The 25,009-nt window shown below is 47.8% G+C and overlaps 1 protein-coding gene across 2 annotated transcripts in view; it reads right to left on the bottom strand.

Annotated features, from left to right (window-relative positions):
• Positions 1-1,681: 1,681 nt before the first annotated feature.
• Positions 1,682-25,009, bottom strand: part of SLC31A1 (solute carrier family 31 member 1) — an 87,331-nt gene continuing 64,003 nt past the window's right edge. Inside the window, exons 1-5 of one of the 2 annotated variants that reach the window (XM_030535551.1) lie at positions 13,583-13,673; positions 11,023-11,204; positions 5,421-5,493; positions 4,862-5,030; positions 1,682-2,752 (exon numbers count right to left, since the gene is read on the bottom strand). In XM_030535551.1, the coding sequence (XP_030391411.1) occupies positions 2,551-2,752; positions 4,862-5,030; positions 5,421-5,493; positions 11,023-11,157 (579 nt within the window). In that variant the 5' untranslated portion in view covers positions 11,158-11,204; positions 13,583-13,673 and the 3' untranslated portion in view covers positions 1,682-2,550. Of the gene's footprint in view, positions 2,753-4,861; positions 5,031-5,420; positions 5,494-11,022; positions 11,205-13,582; positions 13,674-25,009 lie in introns of those variants that run through there. The other variant, XM_030535550.1, reaches the window with a different exon arrangement.

Raw genomic sequence — 25,009 nt, 5'->3', positions numbered from 1 at the left:
GGGTCAAACACATTGTCTGGGGTGGTTCAGGGTATAGCTCATCAATTTACCTCCTCCTCCCCCGTGAAAGAAAAGGGAAAAAAATCGTTTCTTGACTTTTTTATATGTCACCCTATGTCTACTGCATGCTGCTGGTAGACACTGGTGCTGGGGCAATGAACAGCAGCATCCTCTCCCGTCCCCGGTGGCAGATGGTGCAATATGACTGCTATCCATCGTCATCATCAGCCCATGAGTGCTCCTGGCTGGCCTCAGGTGAGGTCGGCTGGGGGTGCCTGGGTAAAAATAGGAATGACTCCCGGTCATTCCCAGTAGATGGCACAGAACGGCTGATAACCGTCTTCATCACAGCAACTGGGGGCTGAGCTTCATCAGCCCCCTCCTTTCATGTCTAAAGAAAAGATTCTGTACTGCCTGGACTATCATAGCAGCGGGATGCTGGGCTCCTCTCTCCACCCCCCCCCATTTAATGTCCTGCCTGGACTATCATAGCAGCTGGAGGCTTCCTCATCCTCATTTTATCTCACTAACAAGTCAAGTGTTTCTTATTCCTGCATTCTTTATTACTTCATCACCCAAATGGGGGGGACACTGCAACAGTAGCCCAGGAGGGCTGGGGGAGCAGGGAAGCAACGGGGGGGTTGTTGCAGGGCCACCCCTAGAATGGCATGCAGCTCATCATTTCTGCGGGATCTGACACGGAGCGGCTGTGCTCTCTGAAACACTGGTTCTCTAGTACACTTGCCCCATATTCTAGGCAGGACTGACTCTATTTTTAGATAAACCATAGAGGAGGGAATGACCCCCTGGGTCATTCCCATTTTTGTCTTTGCAGCCCCAGCCGACCTCAGCCAGGAGCACCCATGACAGCAGCAGACAGTACAGAACGACTGATAACCATCATCTCATCGCCAATTTACAATGGCACAGCAGACGGTACAGAACAACTGGTAACCATCTCTGCTACCTTGCAAAGGCAAATGAATGCTGCTGTGTAGCACTGCAGTACCGCCTCTGTCAGCGGCATCCAGTACACATACGGTGATAGTGACAAAAGGCAAAATGGGCTCCATGGTTGCCATGCTATGGTGTCTGCCAGGGCAATCCAGGGAAAAATAGCACGAAATGATTGTCTGCCGTTGCTTTCACGGAGAAAGGAATGAGTGACGACATTTACCCAGAATCACTCGCGACACTATTTTTGCACCATCATGCATTGGGATCTTAACCCAAAATTCCAATGGGCAGGGGAGACTGCGGGAACTATGGGATAGCTATCCACAGTGCAATGCTCCAGAAATCGAAGCTAGACTCGGTACATGGATGCACACCACCGAATTAATGTGCTTAGTGTGGCCGCATGCACTCGACTTTATACAATCTGTTTTACAAAACCGGTTTATGTAAAATCGGAATAATCCCATAGTGTAGACATACCCTAAGAGGAGCAAGTTTTAAGGCTGGTATATCCTCCCTACACAAGTTTGGTTCTTTACCTGCCAGCCCAGCCAAGGAATCTCCTCTACAGAAATGTCAATCTTTAATAGCTTTCTTCATGTCACTTGGTTTAACTGGAAAGAAAAAAGAAATCACAATCTTGTAAACAGTCAGAACAACAGAGCCAGCTGCTGACAATTTGCATGGAATGACAAATCTGAGTCTAACAGCACATGGCTGCAAATCAAGATGAAATCAACAGGGCTTCGATGGTTTATTTAAAGTCTCTTTCTGCTACTTAAAAATGCAATTGCTGATTTGCATATGGCGAGTACGTTTCCATGATCAGTAAGCCGAAGTGGCCAGTTGGAAATTTTCCTGCTGTTCAGAGCAAGAATACAGCAGAAAACCAGTAACGTTAAACAGACTTGAAAGCAGCCCCAGTCTGGCCCAGATACACATAGATACAATATGCCCACTGGAGTTAATAAGAATGGTGCACACTTCTCGGAGCAGACCTGAGCCCATTAGGCCTCTGATGATTTACCAGCAGCACACTGTAATTTTGTGGACAGAAGTTTCTACAAACTGTCCCAGAGGGTTTTGCTGGCACAGAGGTCAGTCACATCCCTGCCTCCCTCCCCCAGGCATTAAGTACAGATTTTTTTTGAAAATTAAAATAGCCATTGTCACATACTGGCTCCTTTATCAACCATGCATAAACCCCCCAGATCTGAGCATTTATTCTTTAAAAATAAAATGCTTTAAAAGGACAGTTCAATAATCTTGAAAACATCTACTTGCTACATAATTTCAATCAGGGAAAAATCTACAAATACAACATAAATTGTGGTCAAGGGTGGCTCTAGTGTGACCTCAAGAGCTGGTCCATCTAATGTGGGCGCCAGGCTGCTTGGTGGGAAATCCTCAACACCAGGAATCTCCGTGAGCTGCCCAGGCATTGTCCTGACTAGGACATTGGTGGTAAAACACACACTGATTTTCATGGTGTATGTTGCTTCTCAGACAGCTGGGGAATGATCCTCAACCTCTTGGTGACTGCAGTTAGAGCGAGCGAAGGGACAGAGAGAGGCTCTCGCTCTGTGTCCAGCATTAATGGCAGTGCTCCGTGATATCCACAACAACTGCCTTTTTCCAGCTGAAGAGGAAGTAGCCAGTGCCTGCGCCTGCTGCCACAGCTATGCAGAGGTATGCATTGTAGGTCATGAAGATCAGCATGAGGAAGTAACTGACCACCACTTGTATGATGTGCAGCACTGTCTGCAGGAGATGAGGGAAGCTCAGCATCTGTTGTCTGAGGAATCAGAAAAGGATGACCAGTCAGTGAACAAGAGTCACAGGATGGGAAATGCAGGGTCCCCGCAGAGAGAAAATAACCCATGGGCTGGGAATGCCAAGTTACATAAGAACATAAGCAGGGCCGTACCGGGTCAGACCATAGGTCCATCCAGCCCAGTATCCTGTCTACCGTCAGTGACCAATGCCAGGTGCCCCAAATGGAGTGAACCTAACAGGTCATGATCAAGTTATCTTCACCCTCTGACAAACAGAGGCTAGGGACACCATTCCTCACCCATCCTGGCTAATAGCCATTAATGGACTTAACCTCCATGAATGTATCCAGTTCTGTTTTAAACCCCGTTATAGTCCCAGCCTTCACAACCTCCTCAGGCAAGGAGTTCCACAGGTTGACTGTGCGCTGTGTGAAGAACTTCCTTTTATTTGTTTTAAACCTGCTGCTCATTAATTTCATTTGGTGACCCCTACTTCTTTCATTATGGGAACAAGTAAAAATAACTTTTCCTTATTCACTTTCTCCACACCATTCATGATTTTATAGACCTCTATCATATCCCCCCTTAGTCTTCTCTTTTCCAAGCTGAAAAGTCCTAGCCTCTTTAATCTCTCCTCATATGGGACCCAATCCAACCCCTCATCATTTTAGTTGCCCTTCTCTGAACCTTTTCTAATACCAGTATATCTTTTTTGAGATGAGGAGATCACATCTGTACACAATATTCAAGATGCGGGTGCACCATGGCAATAAGATATTCTCCATCCCCCCCCCCAAAGCCCCTGCCCCGAGGCCTCCCTGCAGCAGAACCCCTCCCTCCACCCTGAGGCACCCCCCATTGCTGCAGATGGCCCTCCTCGCGCTCTCCTGCCCCAGCTCCCTCCGCCTAAATGCCAGCAGCAACCGGGGCAGCCGAAGATCCGTCCGCCGCGGTCGCTGCCAAAGAAAACGGTGCCCCCCAAATCCTAGTGTCCTAGGCGACCGCCTAGGTTGCCTAAATGGTTGCATCGGCCCTGCCTGTTCGCTTTTTGACTGCCGCTGCACACTGCGTGGACGTCTTCAGAGAACTCCACGATGACTCCAAGGTGGAGGTTAAGTCCATAAATGACTACTAGCCAGGATGGGTAAGGACTGGTGTCCCTAGCCTCTGTTTGTCAGAGGGTGAAGGTGGATGGCAGGAGAGAGATCATTTGATCATTACCTGTCAGGTTCACTCCCTCTGGGGCACCTGGCATTGGCCACTGTCGGTAGACAGGATACTGGGCTGGATGGACCTTTGGTCTGATCTGATATGGCCGTTCATATGATCTTTTTCCTGATTAGTTGTAGCTAAATTAGCCCTCATCATATGGTATGTACAGTTGAGGTTACTTTTTTCAAATGTGCATTACTTTACATTTAACCACATTAAATTTCATTTGCCATTTTGTTGCCCGATCACTTAGTTTTTTTGAGATCTTTTTGAAGGCAGCCATGAAACACCAAGAGAGATGGGATAGTAAAAGGCAGAGATCTCCTGTCATGTGTATTTGTCATAGATGACTGCAATATTCTCCATGAAGCTGGGTGCTTTGTAATAAAACTGGTTATTCCTGAATAAGGAATAACTATGTTCACTGGGTGATCACAGCTGCTAGGGTCAAAATCATTCCAGCTCATTTTACTACCTGGACCTCATTGCATACAGGCTGCTCTGTGTGGCTGGCAAACAGAGGCCTTGACCACTCATGGGCACAGAAAGATCCTTTGGTGCCTTACGTAAGAATAGGCAGAGAATCTAGTGTCCTGGCCAAATTAAAATGTGGAAACAGCACACCTCCCTGCGAGTTTCCCCTGCTTTTATTTCTTGTTTCCCTTTTTGTAAAAAGGACCTCACGTGGCTGGTGCAGAGTAGCTGTTACGTTCCCTTCCCTCCAAAAAAAGGGAGCTGCAGGTTCCCTGTATTTATAGTTTGGTCTTTAGGCTCCTTCAGGCTGAAGCGTGTACAAGCATGAAGTAGGTTTTACTGCAGAGGACTCTGATCCGTGTAGAATTTGCTATGTTTCAGTCTTCCTTGTGTTTTCTGCTGAGATGAGCAGGGTTTGTGTTAGAAGGAAAGTGGATTCTTACCCAACTGTTTTGTGCGTCTCCATCAAAGTGGTGCCGTTTGGTCCCGGGACAGGCATGGAGTTGTAGCGAATGCTGACCTGTGATTTACGGAGCAGACTCTCCCGGGCTATTTTGAGGCCCTCATAAAACATGGCTAGGAAGAAGACTGCAACAAAAGCACCAGCCATTTCTGACAGACAGGAAAGGACAAAACAAGGTTACTGACTCTGCACAGGATGAGTTGTCTGCTTCAAGCACACAGAGAAAAGCACCTAACAATCCAACAAACAGCTCCCACTGCACAGACCACAGGGAGTGCAATGTCCAACCGCATAAAGTGAAACTCTTGACCACATTCACTAAGGCCTGTGCAACACTCAAATAGTGACATGGAAGTCATCCCATCACCTTCAGCCTCTGTGCCCCAATTTCCAACCTGTTAACCATCTTGCCTTGGACGCTCTAGGAACCTCTGACCTCGTGGGGTGGGGTCATTCAGACAAGACTGCTCAGTAGCAAGCCTTTGGTTTGGCCTGGGGTGAGCAACAAGTCAGCCGTTTGCTAACATAGCTTTACTAACCTCCAGGTGTATTGATCACCAGTCCATAAAAAAGCAGTGGCACGTTCTTGTAGCTGAAGTGGAAAGTCATGTCCTGGCCAAGAGAGAAAAATCATTTAAAACCTCAGCAAAATGCGTAAGCTCCAAGGGAGGGAGACAGAACTTCACAGAACACACACAAGCCCTAAGGAAGTTAAATGGAAGGACATTGTGACAATATAACTAGAGTTAACCAACCTTGGAAGCAGTCTATTCTGGTCAGTAACTAAATACATAGCTGAAATAACATTCTATTGCAAACCTAATGTAGCACAAACACAGACCGCAGTGCGAGGTATTGCTGTGCACACTCCAGTCACAGCTGTAACTAGTCACTTGTCCATTTGTAACGATTTTAATTGAAAAGCCACTGGATTTTACTCTAAAAATTTCTCCAGCAGCATTTTTCTTACTTTGCCTATATGTAAATTTCAATCATCGTCAATGGATTTTTTTGTCAGTTTGTGTGTGCACGGTGATTAACATTTATCCATAAAAATTTAACCTTTCAAACTCTACCTATAACTTAAATAAAAGGCTTTTATTGTTTTGTTAATTTCTTTTTAAAAAGTGATCCCACAGAGGTCATTAAGGTGTGCCCAGTGTGTTGTCTGAAGATGCACAGTTCTGTGGCAATGCACCATTTTTTTTTTCAGGGTTAAAAAGATCTAGTGGATTTTCTTCCTTCTTTGAATCTTATTGGCAGATGTCTTCAGGTTATAAAAAGATGACAATGTAAATTAAAGACAGAACGCAGAGAGAGAGAGGATGCTTCTTCTTCAGGCAACTAACAGAAGTTACTAGATCACAGGCCCTGGTTCTCATGGGGGACTTCAATTACCCCGATATCTGCTGGGAGAGCAATACAGCAGTGCACAGACAATCCAGGAAGTTTTGGGAAAATGTAGGGGGCAATTTCCTGGTACAAGTGCTAGAAGAACCAACTAGGGGCAGAGCTCTTCTTGACCTGCTGCTCACAAACAGGGAAAAATTAGTAGGGGAAGCGAAAGTGAATGGGAACCTGCGAGGCAGTGACCATGAGATGATTGAGTTCAGGATTCTGACACAAGGAAGAAAGGAGAGCAGCAGACTGCGAACCCTGGATTTCAGAAAAGCAGACTTTTCTGCTTATGGGCAGGATCCCCTGGCAGAATAACATGAAGTGGAAAGGAGTCCAGGGGAGCTGGCTGTATTTTAAAGAATCTTTATTGAGGTTGCAGGAACAAACCATCCCAATGTGCAGACAGAACAGTATGTATGGTGGGTGACCAGCTTGGCTTGACAGTGAAATCCTTGCACACAAAACATAAAAAAAGAAGCTTACTAGAAGTGGAAGATTGGACAAATGACCAAGGAGGAGTATAAAAATATTGCTCAGGCATGCAGTAGTGAAACCAGGAAGGCCAAATCACACTGGAGTTGCAGCTAGCAAGAGATGTTAAGAGTAACAAGAAGGGTTTCTACAGGTATGTTAGCAACAAGAAGGAAGTCAAGGAAAGTGTGGGCCCCTTATCGAATGGGGGAAGAAACCTAGTGACAGCAGATGTGGAAAATGCTAATGCACTCAATGCTTTTTTTGCCTCTGTCTTCACAAACCAGGTCAGCTCCCAGACTGCTGCACTGGGCAGCACAGCATGGGGAGAAGGTGACCAGCCCTCTGTGGAGAAAGAAGTGGTTCAGGACTATTTAGAAAAGCTGGATGAGCACAAATCCATGGGGCCGGATGCGCTGCATCCAAGGGTGATAAAGGAGTTGGTGGATGTGATTGCAGAGTCATTGGCCATTATCTTTGAAAACTCATGGTGATTGGGGGAGGTCCCGGATGGCTGGAAAAAGGCTAATGTAGTGCCCATCTTTAAAAAAGGGAAGGAGGAGGATCCGGGGAACTACAGGTCAGTCAGCCTCACCTCAGTCCCTGGAAAAATCATGGAGCAGGTCCTCAAGGAATCAATTCTGAAGCACTTAGAGGAGAGGAAGGTTATCAGGAACAGTCAGCATGGATTCACCAAGGGCAAGTCATGCCTGACTAACCTAATTGCCTTCTGTGAGGAGATAACTGGGTCTGTGGATGAGGGGAAAGCAATGGATGTTTTATTCCTTGACTTTAGCAAAGCTTTTGATACGATCTCCCACAGTATTCTTGCCAGCAAGTTAAAGAAGTATGGGCTGGATGAATGGACTATAAGGTGGATAGAAAGCTGGCTAGATCGTCAGGCTCAACGGGTAGTGATCAACGACTCCATGTCTAGTTGGCAGCTGGTATGAAGTGGAGTGTCCCAAGGGTCGGTCCTGGGGCTGGTTTTGTTCAATATCTTCATTAGTGATCTGGAGGATGGCGTGGACTGCACCCTCAGCAAGTTTGCAGATGACACTAAACTGGGAGGAGTGGTAGATATGCTGGAGGGTAGGGATAGGATACAGAGGGACCTAGACAAATTAGAAGATTGGGCCTAAAGAAATCTGATGATGTTCAAAGGACAAGTGCTGAGTCTTGCATTTAGGACGAAAGAATCCCATGCACTGCTACAGACTAGGGACCGAGTGGCTAGGCAGCAATTCTGCAGAAAAAGACCTAGGGGTTACAGTGGACAAGAAGCTGGATATGAGTCAACAGTGGGCCTGTTGCCAAGAAGGGTAACAGCATTTTGGGTTGTATAAGTAGGGGCATTGCCAGTAGATGGAAGGACGTGATCCTTCCCCTCTATTAGTACTCCAGATGAGGCTTCACCAATGCCTGTGTCCAGTTTTGGGCCCTGCACTACAAGAAGGATGTGGAAAATTTGGAAAGAGTTAAGCGGAGGACAACAAAAATCATTAGGAGGCTGGAGCACATGATTTTGGAGGAGAGGCTGAGGAAACCAGGATTATTTAGTCTGCAGAAGAATGAGGGGGGATTTGATAGCTGCTTTCAGCTACCTGAAAGGGGGTTCCAAAGACGATGGATCTAGACTGTTCTCAGTGGTACTAGATGACAGAACAAGGAGTAATGGTCTCAGGTTGTAGTGGGGGAGGTTTACATTGGATATCAGGAACATCTTTTTCACTAAGAGGGTGGTGAAGCGCTGGAATAGAATAGCACTGGAACCTTTCTTAGAGGTTTTTAAGGTCAGGCTTGACAAAGCCCTGGCTGGGATGATTTAGCTAGGGACTGGTCCTTGTAAAGGTGTGCGACTCACCCCTGCGGCACCTCCTGTTGGTCTCTTCTAGGAATTAGCTCATCTAGCCTCCGGAGCACCCCCTGCAGGCCGATGTCCTGCTTGTAGCTGGCCCCCGTGTCCCTCCCAGACCCTGGTGCTCCTTTACCCTGGGGCTGCCCCCTGGCAATAACCCCAACAATCTCTATGGGTCGCCCCTCTCTGGGAAACCCCCAACCCTCTAATCCCCACCTTGCCTCAGTTGGGCTACTGCCAGTCGTCGCCAAGCCCCCGCTCCCTGGGGCAGACTGCAGTGTAAAAGCCACTCATCATAGGCAAGGGGGTTTGGACCTGCTGCCTTCCTCTGCCTCCTAGTACCTCTATGGGCCTTGGACCAGGCCCTGCAGCTTGGGGAGTTGCCAGCCTGGAGCTCCCCTGCTCCTCCCCAGCTCTGCTTCACTTCCAGTACCCTTACTGCAGGCAGCCAGGCCTTGCTCTCTCCCAGCCTGGAGAGAGACTCCCTCCTGGGCCTCTGGCTCACAGCCTTTTATACAGGCCAGTTGTGGCCTGATTGGGGCATGGCCCAGCTGTGGCTACTCTGCCAATCAGTGCAGTTTTTCACCTGCTCCAGCCTTCTGCCAGGGCTGTGTTAAGCCATTCTGGGCAGGAGCTGGGGACCACCCCACTACAGTTGTGCTTTGAGTAGGGGGATGGACTAGATGACCTCCTGATGTCCCTTCCAACCCTGATATTCTATGATTCTATGATACATACACTCTACAAGTATTGATGAGAGCGCTTCACAGAAGAGAGTCCTGATTCCACCAGCATAACAGAAATGCAGGGTGGGCGTCTGGGCTGGTACCAGCAGGATTCAGGAAGCTGTGTTAGCAGGGAGGGAAGCCACCCATCTCATTTCACATGGCAAACCAGACAGCAGCAAATGTCAGCTGAGTGGAATGGCCCCTCTCTCCAATGGACCACAGTATACAGGGTCCACTTACGGGAGCAGCATCTGTAGTGGCTACCACATAACATTTAGTATGAAAATGGGTGCAAAGACAACTCTCAGTCCTAGGGGTAGGAACAGTTTGTACGGGAAAAAGCAGCACAAATACCAGAAAGCTAGTGGAGTCAGTCAGTAAGGTATTTCCACCTGTAGTGAGAGGAGAACAATGGAGACAGGCAGCCAGGGTGGATTAGAGGGAAAGTTTCTGTCTCCCTCTGCTGGCAAGAGGACTCTGTGACAGTGCCACCCAGCCAGGCTGTTTGGGGAGGCACAGCCTTCTCTACTCGGCCCTCCATACAATTTTGCAACCCCAATGTGACCCTCGGTCCAAAAAGTTTGCCCACCCCTACAGCAGAGGAAACAACATGGTGACTGACACACAAACTGGCACCCACCAAAATACTGTACATTAAGCCTGGCACTGTCCTGCACTCAGGGCATGGGGATGAGTTAAGGAATGGGGTTGGACTTGGTTAGTTTGATTCAATCGTAACTTAGATGCTTCTCTCATTTATTGCAGTGAATGTTCATCACAGAGCTGGTTAATGTTCTTGCTAAGAGCTCAGATGAAGAGTTCTGTTCCAGGAGTTCTCAAATGGGAGTCAGGACCCCTCAGGGGGTCACAAGGTTATTACATGGGGGGCGGGGTTGTGAGATGTCAGCCTCCACCCCAAACCCCACTTTGCAATCAGCATTTATAATGGCGTTAAATATATTAAAAAAAAAAGTTTTTAATTCATAAAGGGGGTCACACTCAGAGGCTTGTTATATGAAAGGGGTCACCAATATAAAAGTTTGGTAACTTCTGTCTATTCATTTCCTTTTGTCTATAGGCAAATCCCAGTAAGGAAAGACCACATATTCTTTGGTCAAAATGACTCGGAGCAGCTATCTCAGCAAATGCCTAGAGAGGCCCTTCCAGAAACACTCAGGCTTTCATGCATGTCTTCTGCTCACAAAAGGTGGGGTGCCAAGCATGCAGGCTACCTGGCTTTCTGCAAGGGAAGCACAGTTTGCAGTAAAATGAGCCCAACTCTTGAACACATTTCATATGACAGAATGTCCTCTGGGGAAACTGCCCTTGTTGCTTCTCCCAGCTCAGATACACAAACCAAGGCAGGACAGATTTTCATTTATGTTAACAGCTGCCACTGAAGACAGAACAGCGCATTTGGGGCAAGCAGCAATATTAGAGGATTTAAAGAATCCTTGTAGAGAAACACCCCTCAGGAAGTGAGCTCAGCAACTGGGTGGATGGATTTAGTGCTATTAAGTCATGTCCTCCCTGCAGCTAAACATTAATAAATAAGCATTTTAGAAAACTGATTCTGACTCCTTGCTACAAAGAGCCACCTGTTCAGGGAGGCAAAAGTCTTTAGACTTTGGAAACCGAGCTCAATTTAAGCTCTGGATGATGTGTACTTTTCTGGACTTCACTTACCATCGTCATCATCCCTTCTCCATGATTGTGCCCCGATGATGTTGTAGGGTGATGGTGTTCCGAGGTTGGATGATAATGCTCAGAGGTGGATGCCATGGAGCTGTTCATTGTATGGTTTGCATGGTAGCTGGACATCTTTACTGCAGAGTTGTCAATGATGGCACACACAGGACAGTGGGAGCCTTGAAGAAAGATAGAATAATGGATGTTAGGGCGAGAGTAACAGGAAACTCTTCCCCAAACAGAAGGCAGTTTCTATTGTCCACAAAGAAGAAGTCAGGCCTCCAACAAGCCACACCACGAAAACTGCTGTGGCTCATAGCTTGGGACATACCATCATCCCTCAAGTTCCGTACACAGAACTCAAAGCAAACGTTGCATTTCCAATGAGGTGTGTTTCCATTATGTTAATTTCTTTAATATCTTTGCAACTCTAGTGGGTGGTAGGCACAAGGTTGCTACCCTGAAGAACCTATAATCCAATTGAGAAAACATGCAGCAGGGAAGAAGGGATCCTTTTTAACTCATTAAGTGAAAAAGTCTCCTCTAAACTCCAGACATTGAACATGCAAAAGCTGACTTTTGTTGCTTCAGACTCTAATTGCTCCCAAGCCCTATTTTAATTTCATCTATCAAGGTATCAGATTCACAATAATTCTCCTAATTGGCAGCCATGCATTTGATTGGGAACAGGTCTATCCAAAAATTGCATTAGTTTGGGACCAGAGTTATTGCTGATGGAAAGGTCTGGAATAGCCCCAGGCAAGCTAGTCTCATTTCGAGGAACTTTTGTTCTTCACCTCTCCCCTGTAATTACTTTAGACATAATGAGAGAGAGAAAAACATATAGAAGGCTGCAAATCCAAACCCATTAAATCTGTTTACTGCAAATCAAGTGGGTCTGGACGGGCACTTTAGAACAAGAAGAGAGCAAATAAATGGTTAATGCTGCTCATGGTTTCTCCCCCTCACTGGGGTGAGGTGCCTGTCACAGGAGCTGATCTCAAAATGCTCTGGAGAGTAAAAGAGCAAAGGCAGAAAGGGATTAAGGGTTCAGAGGAGATTTAGAAAGGAGCTGGAGAGTCAGTGAGGCATAGGGATACAGAGAAGGGGACAACTTATACCTCATATCAAACACTGAAGTGAATGATACAGCTAATGTAATCTACTGGGCGGAGGGGGAAGAAAGAATCCCTCTTTCCATACTTACTGTTCAAACCTAAGGGTTTGGCATGAGGAGTACAGAGGCCACACAGGCATAATCAGACTGTGAGCAAATTAAGGGAATATTAGGGGCTAGTGCAAATAGCAGAAGAAAGTAACTACTGTATCCTCAGCAGTCTCACCTGGGAGCAAGCATTACAGGCGGGCTCAGTGTTTATTTGTTCAGTGCATCAGAAGAGCCTATTGCCTCACCTACATGCACATACAACTGTTAAATTTCAAAGCCAAAGAACCAGAGTGGAGGAAACATTCACTGACACACACAACCCCAAGCCTCAAATCTCTCCTGCCCAGGCAAAGGGGCAAACAACTATACAGCCCTGTATATTAGGACTTGCAAAAGACATGCTGCATGGGCACTGCAGAACAACCAGGGCCTTGGACAGAAGCATCGTGCCTCAAATAGACAGTGATTCAGGAGACTTAGGCTCTCTTCCCAGCTCTGCCACCAATTTGCCGTGTGGCCTTAGTTAAGTCATTTAGCACCAGTTCTGAAGGCTCTCCCAGAGCTTGACAAAACTGAAAAGCATTGCTCTGCTCCCCTTGGAGAGAGGTGTTAGGTAGCCCTATTGACTACAACAGACTGTGCTCTGGCTCCTTTATGGTCTAAGAGTCTATTCACAACAAAGTGATATAATTAAAAAAAACAAAAACAATGAAATGAAAACCCACCTCAACCATCCGAAAGCCACAAGCTACAGCAGACAGTGGGAAGGGGAGTGTTGTGTGCAGAAGAGATGGAGAAAGGTCTTTGATATGGGAGCAATAGTGATCAGGAAACAACTCAGCTTTTGGGTAAGTTTTTAGGTGGTTGGAAAGTGGAAGGGGAGATGTTGAGATAAGCACACCAGAAACTGATACAGACTGGAGTGAGCTCTGAGTTTACCAGAGCTCTCAAGCTTTTTTATGGTGACCCCTTTCACACAGCAAGCCTCTGAGTTTGACCCCCCTTAAATATATTAAAAAGTGTTTTTAATTTATAACACCATTATAAATGCTGGAGCAAAGCAGGATTTCGGGCGGAGGTTGACAGCTCGTGACCGTCCCCCCCCCCCATGTAATCTTGTAATCCCCTGATGGGTCCCGACCCCCAGTTTGAGAACCCCTTTAAGCTAAATAATTAAGTGATGTTTCCAGAGTTTGAGGGTTTTGTGCATTCTGCCACCCCTTCCTTCCCACAGTAGGATAATATGAAATCCCCTCTCCTCCCCCAAAAACCACCTTCATTCCCCCACTGATGTCTTTAATGGCTTTTCCCTGGATGCACCAGTGTTGAAATTAAACAACTATCCCTCTGTCTTAGAGCTTTAGACTTCCACCCTTCTCCCTAACATACCTGTAAAATCAACAGCAATAGCCAAGTCCCTAGCAGCTCCAGGAAATCTTGGCGGCTCTTCTTTTTCAGGTAAAAAACTGTGTGGGAGGTGGGGATTATTTTTTAGATTTTAATGATTTACTCTTTGTCTTGGGTTGCTGGGGAGGCAGGGGATGTCAGCAGTGGGAGGAGCATTCAGAAAAAGCTAACTACCTTAAAAAATGACAGTGAAGTATTCGAGTGAGAAAGTGGAATTTGGTCTGTTGTGCCGTTTGTGGGGGGAAGGGGATTGGTTTTGTTTTTTCAAGTCTGAGTTGGTTAATACTGCCCTTGGTGATGTTCACACAAAGCCCCCAAACTTTTCTCCCTAAGGAACGATGACCACTGATCTCCCCGTCACACACACCCCTAAGATCTGTACAGCTATTTGACACATGTAGTAAGATATTTCGTGAGCCCTTAAAGTACAGTAATGACAGAGAGACAGCTCAAGCCGTTGTGCAAAGGGAATCAATACAGGGAAAAATCATTTAAAAATAAGAGTTACCCCACTGGAGAGCAAGGAAAAAGTCAGCCTGGCTGCATAGTGAGCGCTGGGCACTAATCGACTGAAGTTACAATCAAGGATGTTCACTCTCCCCAGCTGATGGTGGGAACAGATGGCTTGGAGCAGCAGCTCTAGTAAATTAGTGGGTTTGTGGGTCTGCAACAAGTCTTAAGGCAGCAAGAGCAATCCAGAATAACAAGTTGACTGCCAGGCGAAGAGCTGCATATCCTGCAAGGGGCACCGCTTTTACAAAGCCAGAGTCTAACTGGGGCCAGACACTAGCTCCTGTTATGGCAAAAGCTTTAAGTAGGTTCAGTCCAGAGCACACATCCAGCTGTCAGCGGCAGGTATTTTATGAGAAGGGGAGGTTTGCTCTCCAGACTGCACTGCTGCCTGCTTTAGCACTTATTAATGCACTCAGGGAAGGAAATAAAATTACACTGACTACTGAGACCTGGACAGGTTCACCTGTCTACACAGCACTTCTAGCATATGCAGTGGGTTCACCTGCATCCTCAACAGCATCCTACTGAGTGAGGAAGAAAAGTAGGGAAGGGAAAAATAGGTTAAAGGGATAAATTTCCTCTGCATCTCATTTTGCTGACTCTTTCACATCACAGTTTAGTTCTGGGGCCAGCTCTCTATACAGGGGCAGTGCGTTCCGTTTGAAGGCTTATCAAGACATTAAGAGAAGCAGACCAGGACTTACACACAGGACTAGGAGCGCGAAACCAGATCCTGAGTTCTAATCCCAACTCTGGACACCAATTCCCTCCATTGCTTTGTGGCAGACACCCTGTCTCAGTTCCCACCCACCAACCCCACTCATCCATGAGCAGAACCAGTTCTCAGGGCATGCAGACAATGCAGATATAGGTGAGGCCACTCCTCTGTGGAGCCCTGGGACTGACGTAGCAGAGTATTACTGGGGATTATAGAGAGCGACTGAAGGAAGATTGGCCACCTCTTGGCTTACTCTCAGAAGATGAAAGACAAGCACTGGTTGTACCATAGGGATCCCGATGCTCCCCGTTTTCCAGTTAAGAAGAACGAGGTCTCTGAGGAGGCAACACGTTATGTAAAGGATAGTCCGTTGTGGCTCTTCCCTGGAGACAGCCAGGCCTGTTGCTCAGACCTCTCTGGGGTAAGCTCTCCAGTGGCAGCCAGTCCTTCACACATCCCAGAGAGACACTACAGGTCATGAAAGGTCTAGACTAGGGGCGGGATCCAGACAAATGCTGAAGAGGAAGCACTCAGCCTGGTCTAAGGGTCTGTCTACACTGAACTAGAGGTGTGACTGCAGCCCATGCAGACGCACCCCAGCTCGCTCAGACCTAACTAGTGCGAATACTAACAGCAATAAAGCTCTAACAGCACAGGCTTCAATCCAGGCCAGCCACTCAAGCTGATACCTAGGATCCCTGGCAGGCCTGTAAAAACCATACTAACGACTGTGCTGCTGCGGCTTCACTATTGGTACCAGAGCTAGATCGGTTACGTCTACACATGCTGCAGCCACACCTCCAACTGCAGCACAGACAAACCCTAAGACTCCTAGTGCGCAAATGGAGCCCTTCTTGCCAAGCCAGACAGCTAAGTGGATTCCAATACACTGAGCCCCCTTTGAAATGAATACCTGCCACAGACATAACCAGAAATAATCAGCTCCCACAGCACTTAAACATGCTCCACACAATAGAGCTGTTCAGCTTTTCACACACCAGCTATTCAAAGGAATAAAAGCCATCCATTTCCATGGCTACTGCCCAGAAGAATGGGACCCTTGCAAAACACCTATCAGGTTCTCTTGTAGGAGGGTTATTTACTCTATTCCTGGAATAGTGTTTGTCAGAGGTTCTAGTGACAGTACATGTATCAGCCACGTTGGGAGGGGGACATCAGTCCCCAGATGGTTCTATCTTGCCACACAGGTGAGACAGCATTCCTGATTGGGGGGCAACCATGTGGCAAATGGGTCTCTTGACAGGGTTGATTTAGTGGCAAGGACAGCATTTAGATGTTCACAAACTAAAGCCACGTAATCTCTACATTCCCCAGAGCAGGTAGTGAAAGTTTCAAGATTTAAAGCTGATGCCAAACTGTAATGAAAATCCCTGAAAGCAAACCTAGAGAAGAAGAGAAACTGAACTGTTCACAAGTCATAAGCACAAAGGACACAGTTTCTGTGCCATTCCCAAGCCATGAATCTGCCAGTCCTGCCTGATGCTAAGAAGCGATACATACAAGAAATACATGGCAGTAATTAGCAGTCTACTTACGGCAGTCCAGCTGGCAGCCAGCGATTTCCAACCTTCCTGACTTGCTCTGAGCAGCCACCCTTGAGCTCAGAGCTTTTCAAAGGAAGACATCCCAGCCAGATGTGGGAGGGGGAGGAGAGTCCATAGACACACTGCAGTACTGTTCACACCCTCAACCTGTGGTCTGAGCTAGTCATCATAAGACCAGAGTGCTGCCTCCAGTTTATTCCATTTCCTGACACCTTGCCAGCTTCAAATGCTTCCTCTCCAAAATAAAAGCCTGCCTCTGGGGCATCACTTAACTCAAGGAGATAGTTGATATTACACTCAAAAGCAGCCAGCATATTCTACCTGTTGTATTTCATGAGTTGGGGTTCTAAAGCCATATTTCTTTGTTTCCCAGCTCAGCACGGGTAGATCATTCTGGGTCTGGACTCTGTACAGCAAGTGTCAACCCAGGATCACAGTGGCTGTACACAGTGAAGTATGTAGGATGCAACAGGTTGATACCCCTGATCCACCTCAGAAGGCATGGGGGAAGTGGGTCTTTGGGGGTTCAAAGGAGGAGAGGGCAGATCTTGTGACTGTTTAGCTGGGAGATGCTAGAGATGCCTAGGCAGGAGTGAAAGAGGAGGGGCAGGAGGCGAAGAGAGCAGGGATGTGGCCATGGTACAGCTGTGTTGAGCTATGAAGGGGAGGACGAGTGTCTTGCATGTGATCTGAAAAGGAGTGTGGAAACCAGCAATGGGATTGGAGAAAGGAAGATAAGGACAAACTGGCGCATGAGGGAGATGGGCATTTGGGCAGCTGCATATACCACACACCAGAACTTGGGGCTTCTGTTTTCTAACAAACAAAAATCGAAAGAATTCACAGCCTTGTTACCATTTAAGATAGATTTCAAGAGGCCTTTAAAAACCTCAGCCTGGGAGCATTAAGGTACAGACCTGGCACCTCTTGCTGTGGACCCAAGAGGTCTGCCTTGTCTTCTCACCGCCTAGGACCATGGTGACCTCTAACAGCCCAGGCTGACTTGTGCCAGTCCCAGGCATTGTTCATTAGCCCATGTGTTAACAAGACCATTCTAGTCCTGACAAACCTAGAGATTATAAGAACCAGTCTTGAGGGAAGGGATAGCTCAGTGGTTTGGGCACTGGCCTGCTAAACCCAGGGTTGTGAGCTCAGTCCTTGAGGAGGCCACTTAGGGATCTGGGGCAAAAATCAGTACTTGGTCCTGCTAGTGAAGGCAGGGGGCTGGACTTGATGACATTTTTGAGGTCCCTTCCAGCTCTAGGAGATAGATGGAGCAGATCCCCACTATGCATGGCAGGAGGGTTTGGAGGGACTATTAGGACAGGTTCCAGTAATGCAGGGGTGGGCCAACTTCTTGGCCCAAGGGCCACATCAGGTTTGCAAAATTGTATGGAGGGCCAGGTAGGGAAGGCTGTGCCTCCCCAAACAGCCTGGCCCTGCCCCCCTCAGAATCCCCAACCCATCTAACGCCCCCTGCTCCTTGTCCCCGACCACCTCCTCCAGAGACCCCAGTGCCCTTAACCGCTCCTCCCAGATCCCATCCCCATCTAAGCCCCCCTGCTCCTTGTTCCCTGATTGCTCCAACCCCTATCCTCACCCCTGCCCAACCCCCCTAGACTCCCACCCCCATCCAACCCCTCATTCCCCATCCCATGACCACCCCCGCCCCCCAGAACCTCCACCCCATCCAATCATCCTCTGCTTCCTGTCCCCTGAGACCCCCTGCCCCTTTTCCAACCCCCCCAGCCCTGGTCCCCTTAACATGCCACTCAGAGCAGCGTCTGGCAGCGGCACGAAGCCAGACACACTGCCCCGCAGGAGTCTGCAGCCCTGCCCCACAGAATGCTGCTGGCACAGTGAGGTGAGGCTCCGGGGGGGGAGGGTCGATGGGAGATGGGCTGGAGGTAGCCTCCTCAGCTGGGAGCTCAAGGACCGGGCAGGACGGTCCCGTGGGCAGGATGTAGTTTGCCCAGCCCTGCAGTAAAGAAATATCCAACTCATGGGCCCATTTCCACTTTTAAATACAGTCCGTGTGCTGGAGTTTAGGACTCCAGCTTCCTTCAGTGCTTGTCGGATCTTCCTGCCAGCAGTCACTGGGAGGGTCTAGGTCCCCCCAGGGGTCACCAGGCAGCCTCACAGAGCTCTGGGGAGAATCTGGCCATATGCAGTAACAGGGTGGTTTTCTTCATTTGACACCACTCAGTAGGAATCTCCCCCTCTTAGGGCCACTGCTGCTGCTGCCCTTTGCCCTCTTTCCTCCCCTTCCCTAACTTTTGTTTCTCTCCTTCCTCCCCATCTCCTGCTTCCTTCTCTCTTTACCCACATTCATGCTTCCCCACAGACAGGGCTGTGCCCTCCTCAAACAACTGTGTGTAGGATCTATGGCAGGAAGCCACCAGCTTTCACACTCTGCTTCTGCACACATAAAACAATGGCCTGATTAGAACAGGGGCTTCGTTCAAATGCTGGCTTGTGTACATTTCCAGAAGCTGCACAATTTTGATAGGGAAACCAGAGAACAAAGCAGCACTAGTTAGGCTTTAATGAGATGCTTATTAAAGAAAGGTCAGGGAGGACTAAGTGGCATGACAGCCTACATCTGACCCATGGGAGATATTCACTGGAGCGACTTAGCGCATGCACACCCCACCCCCACCCACCAGAGGAAAGGCCAGTGCTCTTCCTCTTAACAGGATTAGGATCACGTTCCTCCATGGAGTTTATTTTCATAATGTACAAAAAAAACCTCATCCAGTCAGTAGAGCTCAACTGATCTACTCTCCCCATAAATGGAGAGTCCTAATGTTCTAGCCTGTTCAGATTTCCCAAGGACAATTCTGAACTTTCAACAAAATAGGAGACAAAATAGGGAATTAAGAACAATACTTTCCTACAAGGACAATGCCACAGAACTCTACAAAACAAGGCTTTATTCAAGCAGAGTTTACTACAAGCAATTTCCACCATACTGCAGGACAGCAGAGTGTAATACTAGATGGCAGACAAAAGCATTCAGCCATAAAAACAACAATAGGGAAGGGCTATTGAGAGGAACAGGAAAGGGCGTAGATACAATTCAACAAGGACAGAGATACAGGGGGGTTGAGATATAGGATATGAGTCAGGAAAAAGATCTTGGTGTCATCGTGGACAGTTCTCTGAAGATGTCCACGCAGTGTGCAGAGGCGGTCAAAAAAGCGACCAGGATGTTAGGAATCATTAAAAAGGGGATAGAGAATGAGACAGAGGATATCTTATTGCCCTTATATAAATCCATGGTACGCCCACATCTCGAATACTGTGTACAGATGCAGTCTCCTCACCTCAAAAAAGATATTCTAGCACTAGAAAAGGTTCAGAAAAGGGCAACTAAGATGATTAGGGGTTTGGAGAGGGTCCCATATGATGAAAGATTAAAGAGGCTAGGACTCTTCAGCTTGGAAAAGAGGAGACTAAGGGGGGATATGATAGAGCTATATCAAATCATGAGTGATGTTGATAAAGTGGATAAGGAAAAGTTATTTACTTATTCCCATAATACAAGAACTAGGGGTCACCAAATGAAATTAATAGATAGCAGGTTTAAAACAAATAAAAGGAAGTTCTTCTTCACACAGCGCACAGTCAACTTGTGGAACTCCTTGCCTGAGGAGGTTCTGAAGGCTGGGACTATAACAATGTTTAAAAGGGAACTGGATAAATTCATGGTGGCTAAGTCCATAAATGGCTATTAGCCAGGAAAGGTAAAGAATGGTGTCCCTAGCCTCTGTTCATCAGAGGATGGAGATGGCTGGCAGAAGAGAGATCATTGCCTGTTAGGTTCACTCCCTCTGGGGCACCTGGCATTGGCCACTGTCAGTAGACAGAAAATGGGCTAGATGGACCTTTGGTCTGACCTTATGTTATGTTCTTAGGATCACAGAACCACAAGCGTCATGTAGTCTAACCCCGTTCCAAAATGCGGGATTTGTTGTGGCTAAACAGATGGCTATCTAGCCTCCTTTTGAAAGCCTCCAGTTAAGGCACTTCCATGACTTCCTGTAGACGAGTGGACTCACCCCTGCGGTGCCTCCTGCTGGTGACTTCTGGGAATTAGCTTGGTCCCAGCCCAGAGCACCCTCTGCAAGCCGGTGAGCCACCTGTCCTCTGCTGGCCCCGTGTCCCTCCCTGGACCCCAGTGCCCCTTTAACTGGGTCTCCCCCCTCCCAGGGGAACCCCCACCCCACTATCCCCACTTTGCCTCAGTATTGGCTACTGCCCAGTCATTGCCTAGCCCCCACACCCTGGGGCAGGCTGCAGTATCAGCCACTCATCATAGGCAAAGAGGTTTTAGCCTGGCTGCCTTTACCCACCCTCCGGCTGCCCCTCTGCAAGCCCAATACCTCGGAGACCTAGAATTAGGCCCTGCAGCCTGGGGAGTTGCTGGCCTAGGGCTTCCCAGCTCCTAAGGCCTTTCCCCAGCCCTGCCTTCCTCTAGGTCCCCTGGGTGAGTTCCCAAGCAGCCAGGCCTATCTCCCTCTCCAGTCAGAGAGAGACTGTCCTGGCTTTCTGGCTTCACTGCCTCTTATAGGGGCCTGCTGGGCCTGCTTGGAGCATGGCCACAGCTGAGCCCACTTTCCCCAGTCAGCCCAGGCTTTGGGCCCCAGCCTACTGGCTGCTTTCTCCAGGCCCAGCCCCCTTCCCAGGGCTGCTTTTAACCCCTGCAGGGCAGGAGCAAGGATCCACCCTGCTACACTTCCCTAAGCAGTTTGTTCCATTGTCCTACTGTTCTTACAGTTCAAATTTTTCCTGAGATTTCATCTATATCTGCTGTGCTGTAGTTTGAACCCATTGCCTCTTGTCCTGCCCTCTGTGGCAAGAGTGAACAATTTCTCTCCATCTTTTTATAGCGGCCTTTTAAATATTTGAAAACTGCTATCACGTCCCCCCTTAATCTCCATTTTTCCAAACTAAACATTGCCAGTTCCTTCAGCCTTTGCTCGTATGGCTTACATTCCATCCCTCTGATCATCTCTGTTGCTTGCATCTGGATCCTTTCCAATTTCTCTCCTTTCTATACAGAGGTGACCAAAATTGGACAGTCCTCCAGCTGAGGCCTAACCGCGCTAAGTAAAGCGGTACTTGCATGCTCTGATAATGCAACATAAAATTGCATTTGCTTTTGTTGTAACAGCATTGCACTGCTGACTCATGCTGAGGTTGTGATCCTGCACACCTCTCAGATCCTTCTTAGCAGTGCTGGTGCCAAGCCAGTTATCCCCCACTCTGTATTTGGCTTTTTCTTTCCTAAATGTAGCACCTTACATTTATCAGTGGAATTTCATTTTGTTGTTGATAGCTCAGTTCTCCAATTTATCAAAATCTTTTTGAATTTTAGCTCTATCCTCCAAAGTGTTGGCAATCTCCCCTACCTTTGTATCATCTGATTTGATCACTATGCTCGCTATACCTACATCAAGGTCATTAATAAAGATTTTAAACAACACAGGATCCAGAAGAGATCCCTGTGGAACCCCACTTGAGACCTCCCTCCAATCCAACATCATTCCATTAATAGTTATTCATTGTGGTTGTTTAAACAATTATGTATCCATTTAAAACACATTTCTCCAGATTACTAATGAGAATGTCATGTGAGACTGTGTCAAAAGCCTTTGCTAAAGTACAGATATATTATATCCACCACATTCCCCCTATCCACCAAATCAGTTACCCTGTCAAAGAAGGAAATCAAGCTGTTTTGGCATGATTTGTTCTTGGTAAATCCATACTGGCTGCTAGTGATCACCCCTTCATCCTCCAGGTATTTACAAACTGAATGTTTTATACACTGCTCTAATAGCTTCCAAGTAGAGATGTGAAAGGTTAACTGGTAAGCATTAGGCTTACTGTTAACTGGACCTTAATTGTTAACCCCAGTGGCCACACGGGGCCAGCCAGCTGGAGCAGCCCTGTCTGGGCTGGTGGGACCCTAGCCCAAGCTGCGCCAAGACCCCATCCCTGGCAGAACCCGAGCCCCGGCCGGTGGGACCTCAGCCCCTGCTGCCTGACACCGGCGCACTGGAGTGACCTTGGTTAATGGTTAAATGATATAATTTTAATTGTTTAACGGGTTAACTTTTTAAAATGATATTTATATCCCTACTTCCCAGGTATTGAAGTCAGGCTGAGTGGTCTATAGTTCCCTGGCTCCTCCTTTTCCTCCCTTTTAAAGATAGATGGAGTCTTCTCCAGACAGTGCAGCAAAGAATGTTCTTGTACCAACTTGTATTGAGATTACAAGAAGGGATGGAGAGGGGAAAGATGATAGATAGTGTGATAGACCCAGGCCAGTTGGGTACAGCAGAATAGAAGGCGGCAGATATACTGGCCACTGGATTAAGTTTTCTGTTCCCTGACTGACCAAGCACGGGCTGCTCCAGGCTAATGAGAACACCTGACTCTAATTAACCTGCAAAGAGTCAGGTGAGGCTATTAAGCTACTGTGACCACCTGACTCTAATTAAGACCCAACTGATACTATAAAAAGGGCTCACTCCAGTCAGGCAGGGGAGAGCCAGAGGAGAGGAAGTTAGGCTGGTTAATGAAGACACCCTCAAATCATTGTTAAGGGAGCCCTAAGGTAAGGGTGAAGAAGGGAGAAGCAGGAGAGCTGTGGGGAAGTGGCCCAGGGAAATGTAGCAACTCTGGCAGTGAAAGGTTGGCTGCCAACAGCTGCTACCATTAGGGTCCCTGGGCTGGAACCCGGAGTAGAGGGTGGGCCTGGGTTCCCCCCAACCCACCACTACAGGAACATCTCCTGGGAGGGGAAGTCAGGCCCGTCAGGATAGGAGGCTAAACTGTTCTGAAATAAGCCCCCAGGGACAACAGAAGGTATGTCTACACTATGGGATAATTCTGATTTTACATAAACGACTTTATACAATCTGTTTTATAAAACCAAGTGCACGTGGCCACATTAAGCAAATTAATTCAGCGGTGTGCGTCCATGGTCCGTGGCTAGCATGGATTTCCGGAGCATTGCACTGTGGGTAGCTATTCTGTAGCTATCCCATAGTTCCCGCAGTCTCCCCCGCCCCTTGGAATTCTGGGTTGAGAGCCTAGTGGCTGATGGGGCAAAAATCATTGTTGCGGGTGGTTCTGGGTAAATGTCGTCACTCATTCCTTCCTCTGGGAAAGCAACGGCAGACAATCATTTCGTGCCCTATTTCCCCTGGATTGTCCTGGCAGATGCCATAACATGGCAACCATGGAGCCCATTCAGCTCTTTTTTTTTTTTTACAGTAACCGTATGTGTACTGGATGCTGCGGACAGAGGCGATACTCCAGCGCTACACAGCAGCATTCATTTGCTTTTGCATGATAGCAGAGACGGTTACCAGTCGTTCTGTACCATCTGCTGCCAGTGTAATTTGGCAATGAGATGACGGTTATCTGTCCTTCTGTGCTGTCTGCTGCTATCATGGGTGCCCCTGGCTGAGATTGGCCGGGGGCGCAAAAGCAAAACTGGGAATGACTCCCCGAGTCAATCCCTCCTTTATGGTTTCTAAAAATAGTCAGTCCTGTCTAGAATATGGGGCAAATGTACTAGAGAAGCAGTGTATCAGAAAGCACAGCTGCTCCGTGTCAGATCCTGCAAAAATGATGAGCTACATGCCATTCACGGGGGTGCCCTTGCAACAACCCCACCCGTTGCTTCCCTTCTCCCCCAAACTTCCTGGGCTACCGTGGCAGTGTCCCCCCCCATTTGTGTCATGAAGTAATAAAGAATGCAGGAATAAGAAACACTGACTTGTTAGTGACATAAAATGAGGGGGAGGCAGCCTCCCCGTGCTATGATAGTCCAGGCAGTACAGAATCTTTTCTTTTCACATGAAAGGGGGCTGACTGAAGCTCAGCCCCCAGTTGCTATGATGAAGACAGTTACCAGCCGTTCTGTAACATCTACTGGGAATGACCGGGAGTCATTCCTATTTTTACCCAGGCGCCCCTGGCCGACCTCACCTGAGGCCAGCCAGGAGCACTCACGGGCTGATGGTGACGACGGATATCAGTCATATTAGACTCATAGACTCATAGGTCAGAAGGGAACAATCTGATCATCTAGTCTGACCTCCTGCACAAGGCAGGCCACAGAACCCCACCCATCCAATTTTATAACAACCCCTATCCCAGGACCGAGTTATTGAAATCCTCAAAATTGGTTTGAAGACCTCAAGCTGCAGAGAAACCACCAGCAAGCGACCCGTGCCCCACGCTGCAGGGGAAGGCGAAAAACCTCCAGGGCCCTTGCCAATCCGCCCTGGAGGAAAATTCCTTCCCGACCCCAAATATGGCGATCAGCTAAACCCTGAGCATGTGGGCAAGAGTCACCAGCCAGCACCCAAGAAGGAATTCTCTGCAGTAACTCAGTTCCCATCCCATCCAACATCTCCCCGCAGACCATTGAGCAGACCTATCTGGTGGTAATCCAAGATCAATTGCCCAAATTAACAATCCTATCATAACATCCCCTCCATATACTTATCAAGCTTTGTCTTAAAGCCAGGAAAGTCTTTTGCCCCCACTACTTCCCTCGGAAGGCTGTTCCAGAACTTCACTCCCCTAATG

The sequence above is a fragment of the Gopherus evgoodei genome, chromosome 16 (genome assembly GCF_007399415.2).
Source record: "Gopherus evgoodei ecotype Sinaloan lineage chromosome 16, rGopEvg1_v1.p, whole genome shotgun sequence".
In the NCBI taxonomy this organism is placed as follows: domain Eukaryota; kingdom Metazoa; phylum Chordata; order Testudines; family Testudinidae; genus Gopherus; species Gopherus evgoodei.
Note: the sequence above shows the minus strand (reverse complement) of the source record. Positions and strands in the feature narration are given on the sequence as shown.